The sequence below is a fragment of the Mastigoproctus giganteus genome, chromosome 6 (assembly GCF_048544385.1).
Source record: "Mastigoproctus giganteus isolate SK-2022 chromosome 6, ASM4854438v1, whole genome shotgun sequence".
In the NCBI taxonomy this organism is placed as follows: domain Eukaryota; kingdom Metazoa; phylum Arthropoda; class Arachnida; order Uropygi; family Thelyphonidae; genus Mastigoproctus; species Mastigoproctus giganteus.
The window spans coordinates 29402945-29418583 of record NC_143580.1 but is presented as its reverse complement, the minus strand read 5'-3'; the positions used below and the strand labels follow the sequence as shown (position 1 = coordinate 29418583).

The following is a 15639-nucleotide window of genomic DNA, read 5'->3' as shown; positions in this document are numbered from 1 at the left end:
TACTGTGTAATGGCTGTTCCGAATTTGAGACCTGGTTTGAACAATAGTGACATCTTTTACGTAGAGCGAGGATTGATCCGTTCGTATATTGGTTTATTAAGTTTCATCTTCTGTAGTACGAAAGAACATTCTGTAATTCATTCCCAGTACGATTTTTGTTGAAGAGCAGAACAATAGAAAATGTCTGAGCGGGAGATTTTAAGATTTCATCACTCGATTTTGTACTTGCTGAATGTTTCATCATGGAAATAAAAGATCCTTTATTCTTTGTCAGTTGTAATAAGTGTTGTAACTCGTATGTTGTTTTATGATGTTCCTCCTTAGATATGCCCCTCTTTATTAAAAAAAAAAAAAAAAAAAAAAAAAACTAAATTCACAGAATCTTAATTATTCTTTATTTTCTTTCCTTTCAGACATACTCTGGCCTCTTCTGCGTGGTTGTAAATCCTTATAAGAAGTTGCCTATATATACAGAGAAGGTGATCGAACTATATAAAGGCAAAAAACGCCATGAGGTGCCTCCCCACATATTTGCAGTTACTGATGGTGCCTATCGCAGTATGCTACAAGGTATTTGTCACGTAATTATTGATGTTATTAGTCTTATTTGTCATGTCCATTTTTTTTAATTCACAAAGATGAGCGTATGTACTGCCTGTGATGATATAATTTGGTAAAAAGTCGACTGTGTGTAAAGATATATATTTGAGAATACGTGTTATAAATGTTAAGAGTTAGTACTATGATAAGTAGTCAATTTACTTTACCTTTTTACCCAAAAGTATGTCGGATTCTTGATCAACTTGTCTTGTGATACACTGAATAATTTTCACAAATAGCTTCATATTTTAGTATTTTATTGATATATTTTTAATATATATGATGATTAAAAAATAAAATTTAAAAATTTTATCTACAAAAAATCACAAATGGATGTTGGCATTTATTATTGTTGCGAAATGGGCGGGAAGGGAAGCATCCAAAGTTTTCCAGTGGACCCTGCAGACCCTCGATGTTGTGTGACAAGGCAGGCGTAGATTCACTAGTAACAATCCTTGTAACAGCTGATACCACTGCCTCAGTGATCGTGCATTGCACTTCCTACATCTCTGGTATTTTCTTCCCACCTATTGCTGTGTGAATATTCGAGATTGTCTCACGTTCACCCTGAAAATTTCCCAAAGACCAACAGAACATAGGTTGAAAATTTGTCCTCGATCCTACTCTTTACTGGAACAATATGCGAAATATACTTTCATTTATAGATTTCTGTGGTCCGGGTGGAGGGGGGGGGAAAGAGCAGTCTTTGATTGATCTTAAAGCTTTCCAAGAACCAGTAAAACATACACTGAAAATGTAATATTGATTGAACATTTTTCTAATTAAGTAATGTCTGAACATCTGATAATTTCTTCCATTTCAAGTTAAGTAATGTAAGTAGTGCTTTACATTTCTGGCGCATTCTGTATACTTTTTTCTCTTCTGTGATTAACTTAAGTGAAAAGTAAATAGCATTATCTTCTTATCAATTAATTACTAAGCTTATAACTTTATGGAATACTTAAACTAATTTTACATTCTAGAAACAGCCGTTCAATTTAATTACAGATATATAATATTTATTGCTCTTTCCTCTATACATTTCTTTCTCTTTTCTCTGTATCGATGTATCTGTTCACAAGGGATACGTCTACACGCGATGGTTTCACGAACTGTCTAAAGCTAACAACATTACATTAAAACTACATTTAATCTGTGAATTTCTTTTTGCTTTGCTGGATTTCTGTTTGTCCATTTTTAAGGAAATTTGGGATGGCCCGACAAATTTCTATATGAACCAAATATAAAATTTCATGAAAATACGTTCACTAGGAATCCCTTTGTTACATGCGGACGGACAAACAGACATGGTGAAGACAATAGGCGCTAACGCGTCTAAAAGAAAAAAGAGAAAAAAAAGTGCTATAAATGTTTGATGTGCAATTGCATAAAACACCTAACTTTCAGAAAGTTTCAACTCATTGTTAGAACAGGCTTTGCTTTCGAAGTGTGTGCATACCAGTTTCATCGACTTACATTGTGTGTTCTTGTTTATACTCCTGCACGACCACCAGGTCAGTGGAGTTTACCATAAATCATCAATACAAACGTTTATCGTATTTAGCAGTCACGGGCTTGAACCCCAGTCCACTCAAAGAGTGCGTGCTACTACTGCACTCTCGCTCCTGACGTGCGTGTATGTTTACCGTGCATGAAAGTTACGTTGCACACTAATCACCGAATTTGTCTTTGTAAACTGGATTGACACAAAATGCAACTCCCATGGAGAAGCCATTTTAACGTGTTTTCCCTATCGGACGTGACGGAAATTACATTTCCGGAGAAGGATTAAAAAAAAAAAAAAAACTGTCGATCGTTTGCTTCTTGAGAATTTATTGTCATGCATGTTAATGTTCCATGAAAATTTTGCAAGTTGTTTACTTATGTTTTTTAATGGTGTCTTATCATCGCAGCATCGTTATAAGCTTCTGAATGGTTAAAAAAAAAAAATCATTCCACAAAACTACGTGCGTGTTTTTTTATTATTATTATTTTTTTTATTTTGCAGTGTTTATAGTATTGTTAACTTGGCAAAATATACAAATACTGTAAGCTTCTAATTTGGAAGTTAAATACTGTATAGTATATCACGTGAATAACATAGCACGATTTGTACAAAAGTGAGCACTACTTGAAAACAATATCGTTACATATAACTGTTTCTAAAACAATGTCGCTACATCCTTGTTCAGTATGTATTTGATCTGAGAAACAAATGAGTGAAATATATGTGCGGCTGTGTTATAAGCTGCTAAACGCTGTGAGATTATCAGCCGGTGCAACCGTTTACGTTACGAAGAATGGAATGTTGTGTTTCGAACCCGGCTTTGAATTAGTTTGTTTCGTTCAGTTAGTTTACTTTTATAACTTAGAAATAGTTTTATTGATCCAGAAGACAGCCTCAATCCCTGCTTCGTCCTTAACTAATGCTACGGATCGAAACTATTTCCGTTATTGCATTCTAACGATAATATCACGTGTTCAGATATCTGCTGTCAAGGCTTGCAACATTTTTCAAGGGAAGTTGTACGTATCTTATTTTTCTGTTTCATCACATTTTTCATTTTTGAACTTTTATATTGTCATTATTTTATATATATATATATATATATATTTTTTTTTTTTATTTTTTATTTATCATTTTTTCCGTTCATATTCTATTAGTATAGCATCTATAGAAGACTGTTAAGGAGAAAGTTACAAAAATCTAATTATGTTTACAAGAAATTGAATTACTAATTAAGTAAACTGAATGAGGAAAATTCTTCTTAATATTTCGTTAATCATGACTTAACCATCGGTTCTCAAAGTGTGGTCCGCGGACCCTGGAGTCCCCGAGACCCTTTCAGGCGGTCCGCTAGGTCAAAACTATTTTTAAGAGTGTAAAAGGGTTCTGAGACCAAAAAGTTTGAGAACCACTGTTTTAAACTTTTATTTTATTTAAAAGAACAACTAAAATTTTTCATACAGACATTCATTTTCAGATGAGAACTGCGTTGCTGATATGCGCACAGAATCCATTAGCACTCTGAACTTTAGTGTGCTATAAACTTGTTCCTTTAGCTCCAGAAGTGTGTGTGTGTGTGGAGGGAGAAATTTAGAGGAGTTATCTGAGGAGCAAGGGGAGGGACAATATATACTCGTCCGATTCATCGGCATGCAGATAATACATTATTACAACATCCATCTTCTAATCATTTCCGTTTTTCCACATCTTCCCGTTTATTAAAATAAGGTTTGATTCCGTAGGGAAACCTCAGTTTTGAACGTAATTTAAACGTAATATTAAAAAAAAATAGACGGTAAAGTTCCCCCTTTCCTTCGGTTTGCCATTCTTGTGGCATAGGGATGTTAAATAAATTTAGAAGCATTATCTTGTCAGCGAGCGTGGCGTCTCCTTGCTTCTCATGCCGTCGAATAGACAATAATTCAAGTTGCTACCTTTTCACCCTTTTTATGATCATCAATAAGAAAACTGCATTTCATAGTGATGGGCGAAAATTAAAATTCAGCGAAAAAGTTAATTAATTTTACAGAAATATTAATATTATCCCCAGGGGCTCACATCTGGCGAGTATGGGTTTGGCACACCCAGGATCCTGGGCTGGATATCATTCTCTCTCTCTCAACTCTTTTTTTTTTTTTTTGGTTGGTGCAGCAAAAGCCTCGGGCTTCCGTGCACCATATGGCTAATAAAATGAGCTAGTAGGGAGAAAGCAGAGGTGAGGTTTTGAGATTCCGAAAAATTCAAGATCCCTGCCTACAAGAACATTATAAAATGTAAACAACCCAGTATCGGATTTCATTTTTTTTTTTTTTTATCCGACTGGCTAGACTTCCACGGCCTTAAAGATCCCCATTAATCCCCTGGCTTTTAGCCGTGAAGGGTATTGTGTACGGCATGTGCGTTTTGTATGCAATAAAGAGTTCTAATCCATAACCTGGTAATCCAATCATTTTCTCACTCCAGTAAGTTGTATATTTTACAAGTATTGTGATGGTGCCCTCATAAATTTTTCGATAAATTTGGCGCATGAATTTTACTACAAAAAAAAAAAAAAAAATGCAGGATTTTGTTTATTTTTATTAATTTTTTTCTCAAAAGCTTTTGAAGCGTCGTAGGATAACGCAAACAGATTTTTCATTTTATTTCGTGTTCTGTAAATGCTAACAGTAAATCTCATCACATGACATTTCAGCAAACAAAACTTCCGAGATAAAAGGAAAACTAATAAGCGGATATATCTTGTAGAATGCTGTAATGGAGACAAGCATACACAGATGTTTACTTTTGAACCTTAAACAGGAAGTTGCCTTGAATTTCAGCTCCATCCATTATAATAATTGTCGCAAATGAAGTCCAGGTATATCTGTTAAAACACGCTAGCAGATAATTTTTCCCCTTCCTCTCCTCTCATTATAATTTACTATTGTTACGGTTGATATATCCCAGCAGCGAAAGTATTTGCACGTCCATTAAAAAGGAAATAATTTTTATTCATTTTGGGAAGTTTTAGACACGCATTATGACATTTGCAGTGTTTGGTCACTTCTGGTCATCTAGGTTACCAAATGCTTAATACGGAAGTAGTGCCATTTTTAGAAAACATGTTTATTCCTTTACCGTAGGAAAAATGAATAAAATAATAATAAATAAAATGAATTTTCTCATGCTGCAGGACAGTGATTTAGTGTCCGAGAGAAATGATAGATACATGCGCTACATTTAACAATATTTTCGTACAGTTTTTTATTTATTTAATTCATGTTTTCTTTTCCAAAATTAAATGGTCGAAAATTTTCTAATCAGTATTACTTAAAATCTTTTTAAAGCGGCTTGAATTTTAAATGGGTTTTGCGCTTTTCAAAAAAAATGGGTATTGTCATCTATTTAATATTTACTTACCACAACGCGCACGACATCTTTAAAGTTAGAAAATTCAGTGACGTCTTTTTTATATTTATTTTTTTAATGTGCTGTTGCTTCGTTGATCTTTAAGCAACTTGTAAATGGTGTAATAAGTGGTATGTAGGAGAAGCTCACTTCTGTGGGGGTATAGACGCCGTGCTTTATTTTATTATTATTTTTTAAATTTCCTGAAACTTTCGAGACAGTCATTCCAACAAAATGCAAAACACGAAGTTGTTTTGCAGTAGGTTGCAGTATTAAATTGTATTTTTAATTGTGGTTCTTGTCAAAGTACTACATTCTTAATTTGATAGTCCTCGTGAGTAGAAGAGTTGATATAATTACTGTCCGCCCCACAACGGCTGGAAAAGACCCAAGTTCGAATCCCGTCAGTGACGCGAAGAATCGTATGCTACCCTCTCCTGGCAACTCGGGTTTTTTGTCCAGCAAATCGACCACAGAATTTACCAACAATTATATACGGCGCAATTTGGTCTTAGTTGCTGATGCACTTAAACCCTACAACAACCAGCTTAATTTGATGATAGGTCTTTAAAAAAATTTATATAACTGTATGCGAGGATATGGCCATAACACCATAGCGAGTATGAAAGGAAGCCAATATGTAGTAAAGAAATAATTTTGTATATTATCTAGAAACATTTTTATACAACTTTGCAGCATGTACAAACCGCTAGCGACATATTTTGCGTTTAATTTTTTGTAGTTTATATATTTTTTCCTTTTAATGTTGAATTAATAGTTTTATGTTTTGATTCTTATTTTTTTGTCTCGTTATCAATATATAATTTTATATGATTTGCTAAAACCACGATGAACGGTGATTACATTGTTCTCGATTCTATTAAATCTAAAGGGGGGAAAATTGACGAAAGCAGTGTTTCTTCATTACAATGCACGTGTTCACGAGTGTAAAGGCGTTAAGCATATCATTAAAGATAATTGTTGTTAAAATTAACCTTGAGATAAATATTATCTGTTGAAATATTTTCGTGAGACTCGTAGCGTAGTTACCCTTTTTCAGGCCCGGAGGCAAAGAACATGTTCAGGCCCTTACTTAATGAAAATTGCAAAAAGAGGAGACAGCCAAAGACGCTGGGCCCTGAGGCAATTGCCTTGCCTGCCTGCATGGTAGCTACACCACTGGTGAGACTAGATATTCTGATTCTTAAAGAGCAAGTTTCAGAATTTTATTTAACTGGTATTAATGAATGGAAAATGAAACAAATACATTGAAGTACAAACCACTATATTGAAAAAATAAAACCATAATTTAAACACACACACACACACACACCACAGCTTCTCGAACCCCCCCCAGCGTTAGTCCATTGCCAAGAAAACAAGCGAAAATGTTTTCATATAACTCCACTGAGAATACTTCACAATCAAAAGAAAAGGCTTGCTTCTTTTGTGCAATTGTCAGAAGTTTCATCTTGGCAAGAAATTCACTCGTGATCTCTCTCCTCCCCACCTGCAGAATGTAATTTAGGATTTTCCGATCTTTTTCTGTTGCTCTTGAATGTTCCCCCCCCCCCCATTTAACTTTGCCACATTTTAGGAAGTTTTTTAATAGTGTTTTCATTCCGAAAAACATCTTAAAAAGCTTTAAGGTCCGCTATAACCAAGCAAAGATTTGAAACTTTGCTATCATTTCACTTACGAAAGAGAACGTGTGGAGAAAGTAATAAAAGAAATTTATCTAACAAAATTACTTTTTTTGGACCGTCGCTAAAGTAGTCGCAGTTGTTATATTTCAGAGCTGCGGTCTTTGTCGACTTTGGCAGTCGATTGGTTTTGACTCTTCCCCAGCTGATGAAAATAATTTTCCTTCCCCTATTCCGGTAATTCTTGAAATACCAGTAAACGTTAGTACTTTAAAGATTAATCGGTTTGGTGTAGTGATAAGTGCGTCCCCCCCTCCATCAAAATCTTTATTCTGTCATTTTTAATCGAATTTTTATTCGGGCGATTAATACAATATTTCTGTAAATAGCCTTTTGTCGATTTATGTATTGGTTTTAGCGATTAAGCGTGTATTTATTATTCAATAAATTTAATCGAGACAACAAAAAAAAAAAAAACTAGTGCAATTTTCAAAACATAGTATTCTGCCTTCTTTTCCATGTGGGTAGACAGCTCTGGGACGAAAACGCAGAACTAACTTTTTTTTTTTTTTTTTTTTCTTTAGGACATCGCGCGATTTCTCAAAATATCTTTCGATATCTGCTGGGAGGGGTCACTAATAAAACACAGGGTGGTGTTGTAGTCTTTGATTATAACTGCCCTTTATTTATTGTTTTAGATTATGCATACAGTATTACGAGTGGCCACTTTATTACATAAGCCTACACTTTTCATTAAATGGGATACAACTTCAGTAACAGCAGCACTTGTTCGTGCCGTGCGTTATAAGGCAGGTGGGCAGATACGTCGAGATGCTGTTATGTTTGCAATTCGGTGTGAGAATGAACAAGAAGAAAGATGTGAGTTTGAACGTGGCACCAGACGTGCCGGTATGAATATTTTGGAAACTGAAACCCAGCTGGGGTTTTTCAAATAGACTGTACCTTGGGTGTCTCGATGTTAAGTTTAACAACCAAATAACATCCAGCCAACAGTGATCCTGTGGTCGGAAACAGCTTGTTCATGAGAGAGACACCAACGGAGGCGGACAAAGGCTTGTACAGGAACCCTATACACAACAGGGGTAACTGTTTTACCTCCTACCATCGATGCCACAGGTTGCTTGGAAATTTTTCGACCAAGTGTGAGAAATAGTTGAGTCAATATGAACCAGCATCCCACTGGCACGCTTTTGACACCACGTTGAGTCCATACGAATGCAGGCTGTTTTTTTAGAGACAAAAGATCTACTTGCTATTAAGTAGATATGCTTAATAAAGTGGCCACTCAGTGTGTTGAACTCTCTTCCTCGTGGCCACTGATTGGCCACGAGGGGGAAGAGTTCAATACAGATTTGTATTCACCCAAAAATAGTTGACAGAAGGTTGAAGCAAACAACGTAAATTAAACTTTTTTTTTTTTCAATGTAGTCGTCAAACAAAATGACACGTTTTTGCCACCCCTCAATACACTTCCACAGGCCAGTTTTGTAGAAGTCTTCCTTCTCTTCAAACCACGACTCGGCAGCAGAAATCACATCACCAGCAGAAAAGCGTTTACGACGAAGAAAGAACATCAGGGCAGGAAGGAGGAAAAAATCCAAGGGTGAAACCCCGGAGGAATAAGCAGGATGCGGAAATATTTGAAACCCACATTCATGGGCACACCTCATTGCAGCATGTCAGGAATGTTCAGGGGAATTGTCTTGCAGCAGACGCACACCTTTTTGACAGTTTTTTTCAGTCTTTTTCTTTTATAGTAGCACGTAGCTGTATAAGGCGGTTGGAATAATACTTGCGTCACAGTACAGCCCCTTTGATGGTAATCTGTTAGTATTACACCATGCTGATCCCAAAAAAAACTGACAATCACTTTTCCAGCACCTTTTTTTTTTTTTTTATGAGTGGGTGTGATGCTACATGCTTCCATAGTTTTGACATTCGTTTAGTTTCAGGATCACAGTGATGGATCCAAGTGTCATCCATGGTGACAAGCCGCGAAAAAACTCCTGTTTCTTGTCCTGGCATAGTGACAACATTTCATCTGTACATTATGCCTTTTCCTTCTTCTGCTAAAGTGTCAGAAGTCTGGAAACCCATCTATTAGACATTTATTCATATGCAACTGCTGATGGATGATGTTCTCCACAGTCCCTATACTAATTTAGAGCTATACAGCTAGTTCTTTGACGCGAATACGGCGATCTTCCAGGATTTAATGCCAAATTTTTGTAACACTGTTCTGTTACAGTAGTTGAGTCCTGGATTTCTTTATGCACTTAAGTCCTTCCGCATTTGACATTGTTTATACCAATGTGCCGTAGCCGAGTGGTCAGGAGCGGGAGTACAATAGCACACGCTCTTTGAGTAGATCGGGGTTCAAGCCCCTTACTGCTGAATACGGTCGATCTGCCAATCCGCACTGGACCCAGAATGGCGGATTATGGTCCATTTTCCCTCAGCATGAATTGTTGAGGAGGCTTCATCCTGCAGTGGGTTGATAATGACTGCACTTTACCTTTTTTTTTTATACCAGTGTGCAACAACGCTAACCTGGGCCGTCTTCTCCATAAACAGTGACCATTTTTTTCGTGGATTGTTTTGGGTGTTTTTCTTTTTCAGTAAGAGGAACCGAATCACTAATCTGTATTCCACTTTATATATTGTGAGACTTCACTTCATTCACCACCGCAAAGAAGGGGAGGGGGGGGAAGTCAGATCGAAACCAAAATTTGTGTAGTTACTAGAGAGAGAGAGAGAGAGAGAGAGATTAAGGTATGAAAGAAAAATTCATGTTTCTATCACAACCACTACTCGGTGAATACAAATCTTTTTTGAAACCCCCTTGTATAATTGCAATTTTGATTATGATCCCTGTGATTTTTTTTAATCGCAATTTGTGTTTTATTAGCAATTTCCCTCCTTCAGCAGATTTAATTATTTTTAAAAATTAAAAGTAATCAACTTTCAAAAATAATTTTAAACTGAAGATATATATAAACTTTTTTTTCTTTTTATTTTTTGGTTAAGACCTTTCTGGTTATTGCGCAATGCACCTTTATAAAGATGACCCTGTTTCTGTGCATCTCATGAATTTCACATTGAACGTTAGGCTTGTATATACAAAGGGTACTAGGAAAGTTTTGCAATATGACGCAACAATGAATCACAGGAAGCTGCTTGTTGCTGCATGTTGAGACATGTTCATACGTGCATAGTAGCCGCCGCGCCAAGTCGATGGGCTCAGTTATTCATTAGTAGTGAGAGTGTAAAGTGCTTGCGATGGCATCGTGGTCACGAAATGAGATAAGCACAGTTTTGCGGTATAATTTCGTGCGTGGTTTAACCATAGACCAGTGCTTAGAAGAAATGACTCTTGCACTAGATGATGATTGTCCACATCGTACAACGATATTCAGGTGGTATAGAGAATTCCAAAGGGGAAATTTCACTCTGGAGGATTCTGAGAGGACGGGAAGGCCACGAACGTCAGTTATGGAGGAAAACGTTACTGCTGTGAGGAAAATGCTTGACGAAAACAGGCGAGTGACCTACCAACAGAGAGAGGATACTTTGGGCCTAAATGCACCAGCAATTCGTTCGATTCTGCAAGATCATTTGCACGTGAAGAAACTTTGTTCTCTCTGGGTGCCGCATCAACTGACTGAAGAGCAGATGACACGACGTGTGACTTGGTGCCGGGAGATGTTAAAAAAGTTTGATAAGGGACAATCTCGGTATGTGAACAACGTCGTGACAGGTGACGAGACTTGGCTGTACTATTACGATCTGCCGACCAAGGCTCAAAACAAAGTTTGGATCTTTGATGACGACACACCCGTAATTGTCAGAAAATCCCGATCTGTAAAGAAGAAAATGATAGCTGTATTTTTCAAATCGAGTGGAATTGTGGAACGTTTCGTTTTGGACACGCAGAAGACAGTCACAGCTAAGTGGTATACTGAACAATGCCTGCCTAAAGTCATTGGATCTATGAAGAACCTGCGGCCAAAGTCAAGAATGGACACCTGGTACCTGCATCACGATAATGCTGCAGCTCACCGCGCCAAAGCCTGCACCGAATATTTGACCACGACAGGACTGAAACTTCTCGAGCACCCTCCCTACAGCCCAGACCTTGCTCCCTGCGACTTTGCACTGTTCCCGCATGTGAAAATGAAGCTAAGAGGGAGGCGATTTTCCAGTGATGAGGACCTTCTACGGGCTTGGGACAACGAGTGTGCTTTACTCCCTAGTGAAACTTGGCAGAACTGGTTTAAATTTTGGTTTCGGAGGATGGAGAGGTGTATTGAATGTAGAGGAAATTACTTTGAAAAAATTAAATAAACAAAGCTGTATTGCAAAACTTTCCTAGTACCCTTTGTATTTATCTCTTCTGACACATTTAAGATGAGTTTTAGCGATGTCATTCCTGCCTTACAGGTGGACATATTTCAGTATGTACAGGATTCATAAATTAAAAAATGGCTCTCTGGTGGTGAAAGTTTTAACTTTTTTTTTTTCTTTTTTTCCCTCGCTTCAAAAAAAATTATTACGTAGTACGTAGCCATATTTTTTTTTTTTTTTTTTTATAGGGCTTGATATTTTAGTCGTTAATTTCTAAAAATTATTAGCTTTCATAATCACCCTGTACATCAAAACAATACATTAGTAACAACGACAATAAAAAAAAATAATAATAAATAAAACCCGTGCTTATTAAACGCACGGACATTTCAAAGATATGCAAGCCGAAAAAATATATGCAAACACATTCTGAAACGCTACTTTACGAGAGGTTCAATAAGTTTATCTATCTTGACTAAATATGCTGACATACACACGGTGATCACTGAATTATGATCACCCCACCTCTAATGGACTATGCTGCATAGCTTAAAAGCCAAACAGCTTCGTACGCTAGACCAGTGGTAATTTGCATCTGGTCGTGCAAGTCAAGGTGATAAAGTAGCAGTTATGGGACGTAGTAAATATATCACTGAGTTTCAAAAGGGCACGATTGTGGGAATTCGTGCGTCGGGTGCTTCCATATCGGAAACGGCATGCCTTGTCGGTTGACTCCCACCCACAGAACTGTAAAGGATTACAAGAGGTGAGCGTTCGTGGTAAGCGAAGGGTACAGCGCGCTGTACGGGCTCAACAGCAGGTTATTGTGCGACAGTTGACATCGCAATACAATATCCCAAATGACGATGCGCCGTACCTTGAGACGTATGGGATTCGACAGCAGGCGACCAAAAGTACCCCATTTCTTCACCGCTGATAATCGTCGACGGTGAATGCTCTTCTATCAACAACACGCTGGTTGGAAACGAGTGTGCCGGTCGGAGGAGTCCAAATACCTGGTGCAACACTCTGAGGGACACCGTGTGTGGCACAAGTAATGAGTCCATGGACCCATCGTGCATGATGCCCACTATCCAGGCAGATGGAGGTGGTTGCTTAATAAGGGGCATATTTTACTGGCAAGAACTATGACCCCTGGTGCGTATGAACCAAACCAACTCTATGGTGGTATGCCTATCTCCACCTAATGTCTTGATGGAATACAGAATATCTGTGAACGGGCCTGGCACTAATACATACACACACTAATATTATGTCAGGCCACTTTGCCACCAGGGAGCAGCTAACACCTGGATAGTTGATTCCTGGTGCCCAACCTCGCTATGTGGAGCCGGACCTGTACCAGTAGTCTGTGCTGTAACGCACCAAATCCCACCTCCACCAGTGGGTGTGCCATACCGGTGAATGCCAGCAATCCTGTTTGTTTTTTTTTTTACGTAGCCAGCAAAAAAAAAAAAAAAAAACATAAGTTGCAATATCTTGTACCTAGGTACCTTAAAAAAAAAAACACTGGATCTCGCAACCCTTCAGTTGCCAGCAATATCCCGTACCTAGGTACCAACAATAAAAAAATAATAATAAAAATTAAAAATAAATAATAACAAAAATAAATTAAAATAATAAAAACAAACAAATAAATAAATAAATAGAGAGAGAGAGAGAGAGAGAGAGAGAGAGAGAGAGAGAGAGAGAGAGAGAGAGAGAGAGAGAGAGAGAGAGAGAGAGAGAAGGTGCACATAGATGTGAAGCCAATTGCAAGTCATGAAGAACTTATTATACGTTTCTGTTCACTACTTCAGGACCATCAATATTCACCAGGGTTCTTGTTACGAAGGCACGAATACAAAACTTCTGTAATGCATTGAAATTACTAGCCGTAGCCAGTAATGACTGCTCCACTCCTGGCTGTAGTTGTGGAACCTGCACCATCAGTTCCTGCCTCTCGTCAAAGTAGTGCGGACATTCATATAGCACATGTGCCCAGGTCACTTCTAAACCACAATCACACTGACTATCAACTTCTAATCCAAAGTAACATAACTTAGATTTAAGCGACCCGTGTCCAGTTAGAATATAAGACGTGACCATGGAAGGATAGAACCATTTTCTGGCAGATATACAAGTAATAACCTTACATCAGGAATAAACGTCATTTTAACTTTTCCTGTCTCACTAGCAATCCATCTTTCTTGCCATAAGTTATATAAAAGCTGCAGTATTCTCTTATTTTCTTTCTTAATATCACTGTTACTTTGGACACTGATCTCCATAATGTTTGCTGGAATTTGCTTCCTTAGAGCATATAACTCTTTGTACACTATACATATAAAGATCCAAAATTAGAATCCCCACCATTACTTGCAACTCGAGGCGCCTCCGTGGGCAGGAGTAGCAGTGCGTAGCACACGCTTCTTGATTAGACCGGGGTTCGAGCCCGTGACCACCAAATACGGAGAATGCGGAAAGGTCAGGGAATGACCACCGAATATCCCCGGACCAATATGGCCTTAGTTGGTAATGCTCCTAAAAACCAAATAACATAACATAACTTGTAACTCGAAATATGGCTAGTAACACAAACCTCTGTAAGGATAATAGTTTAATCCGAACTTTACCCATAATCACTTTATTGTACCATATTCTAGCTGCATAAGCAACTATAGTTAAAAAGACAGCCTTATAGTGAGCATCAAGATCTTTTTCTGTAAACCCCACTCTGATCTTGTAATTCTCACTACCGCAGATGTGAAACTTTATTTTCTCCGTAATACTTGCAATATGGGGCATAAAACTAAACCGGTCATCTATTATTACTCCTAAATATTATCGGGATATCGTCAGATTTTCATCAACAATAAAAAAGAAGGGAATGGACTAAGAGTTATGCATGAAAGCTGTATATGACGATGGTACCCCTTCTGGATACCAAATAAATTTTTGGTATAAGCACTTTAAATGGAGTCGAGAATCCAAAAAAGATGAGTGCTGCTCTGAACCACAATGGAAGTGGCTGTACCGAGCGCAGGGTTTCTGAAGTGTTCTGACTGTTAAAGAATGTAATATTTCTGAGCGGTCGATACTGATTATTCTCCATAAACACTGTGGCAATGTCAAACGTCAGTTCTGGCTGAGCGCCAATGGTGTCAACACCGCACTCAGAAAGGCTCACATTTGTAATGAAAATGTGCACATGCATAATGCAGATCCCAAGGGTTTCGTTCAAGAATTGTTAACCGGTGACGAAACGCGGATTCATCACTGAGAAGATTTGGAAACAAATCAGGAGTCTGCAATGGAAACACCATGGGTTATAACCGCCCAGAAGTAAAAGACTCAAAAGTCCTCCGGGTAGATTATGGCCACCAATATTTGGGTTATGGAAAACATTCTTTACACATAAAATAATCTCTAGAGATGCTTATGCTGCTGTTCTCAAAAAATTTAAGAGGGGCCATAAAAGAACAGAAAATAGCGAAATAGACATAAGGTGTCTTCTTCATGATAGTGCTCCTGTACACGACCTTTAAAGCAAGTGCTGTTCAGAGAGGTTGCTGACCCTAGAACTATCCGCCGTACAGTTTAAACGTGGACATCAGAAACCTGCTTAGGCATATATATTATTTTGCACTTTTACTTTAATTTCTGGAATTCCATTGTCGGTGGATATAAACAGCCAACAAATTCGTAATAAGAATAGGGATTTTTTTTTATTATTATTTATTATTTTTTTTTTTATACCACGTGGGAAGGACAGCACCATATACTCTCTGCGCATAGTCAACCGATCTGCAGTCATGGCTTTGATTTTTCATATGCAGTTCTGTGGAGTTCTTGAGTGTTGTTGTTTTTCTATGGGACTGTGATGGATTTTGTTACTTAAAGCTGTACATGTTCCCCTCCTCCCCCCGTTTTAATTAACTTGACAGCGATCTTGACTTACTAAAACATCTGTAGAATAATTTAAATCCAGAGCTTTCATGAGATGATTTGATATGGAGATTAAATCTGGCCCATTCTGGAGATCCGCTTCCGGGTAATGAAAGAGCAAACACTGGAATAATTTAATAAAGCAAATTTAAAATTCTGTTATATTAATGCACTTATTTTTAAATTTTA

The 15639-nt window shown here is 37.6% G+C and overlaps 1 protein-coding gene across 1 annotated transcript in view; it reads left to right on the top strand.

Annotated features, from left to right (window-relative positions):
• The window catches only part of zip (myosin heavy chain 10), a 380860-nt gene that overhangs the window by 111752 nt on the left and 253469 nt on the right, over positions 1–15639 (top strand). The window contains exon 2 of the mRNA XM_090375898.1: positions 414–570. Within this exon, the coding sequence (XP_090232024.1) occupies positions 414–570 (157 nt within the window). The remainder of the gene's footprint in view (positions 1–413; positions 571–15639) is intronic.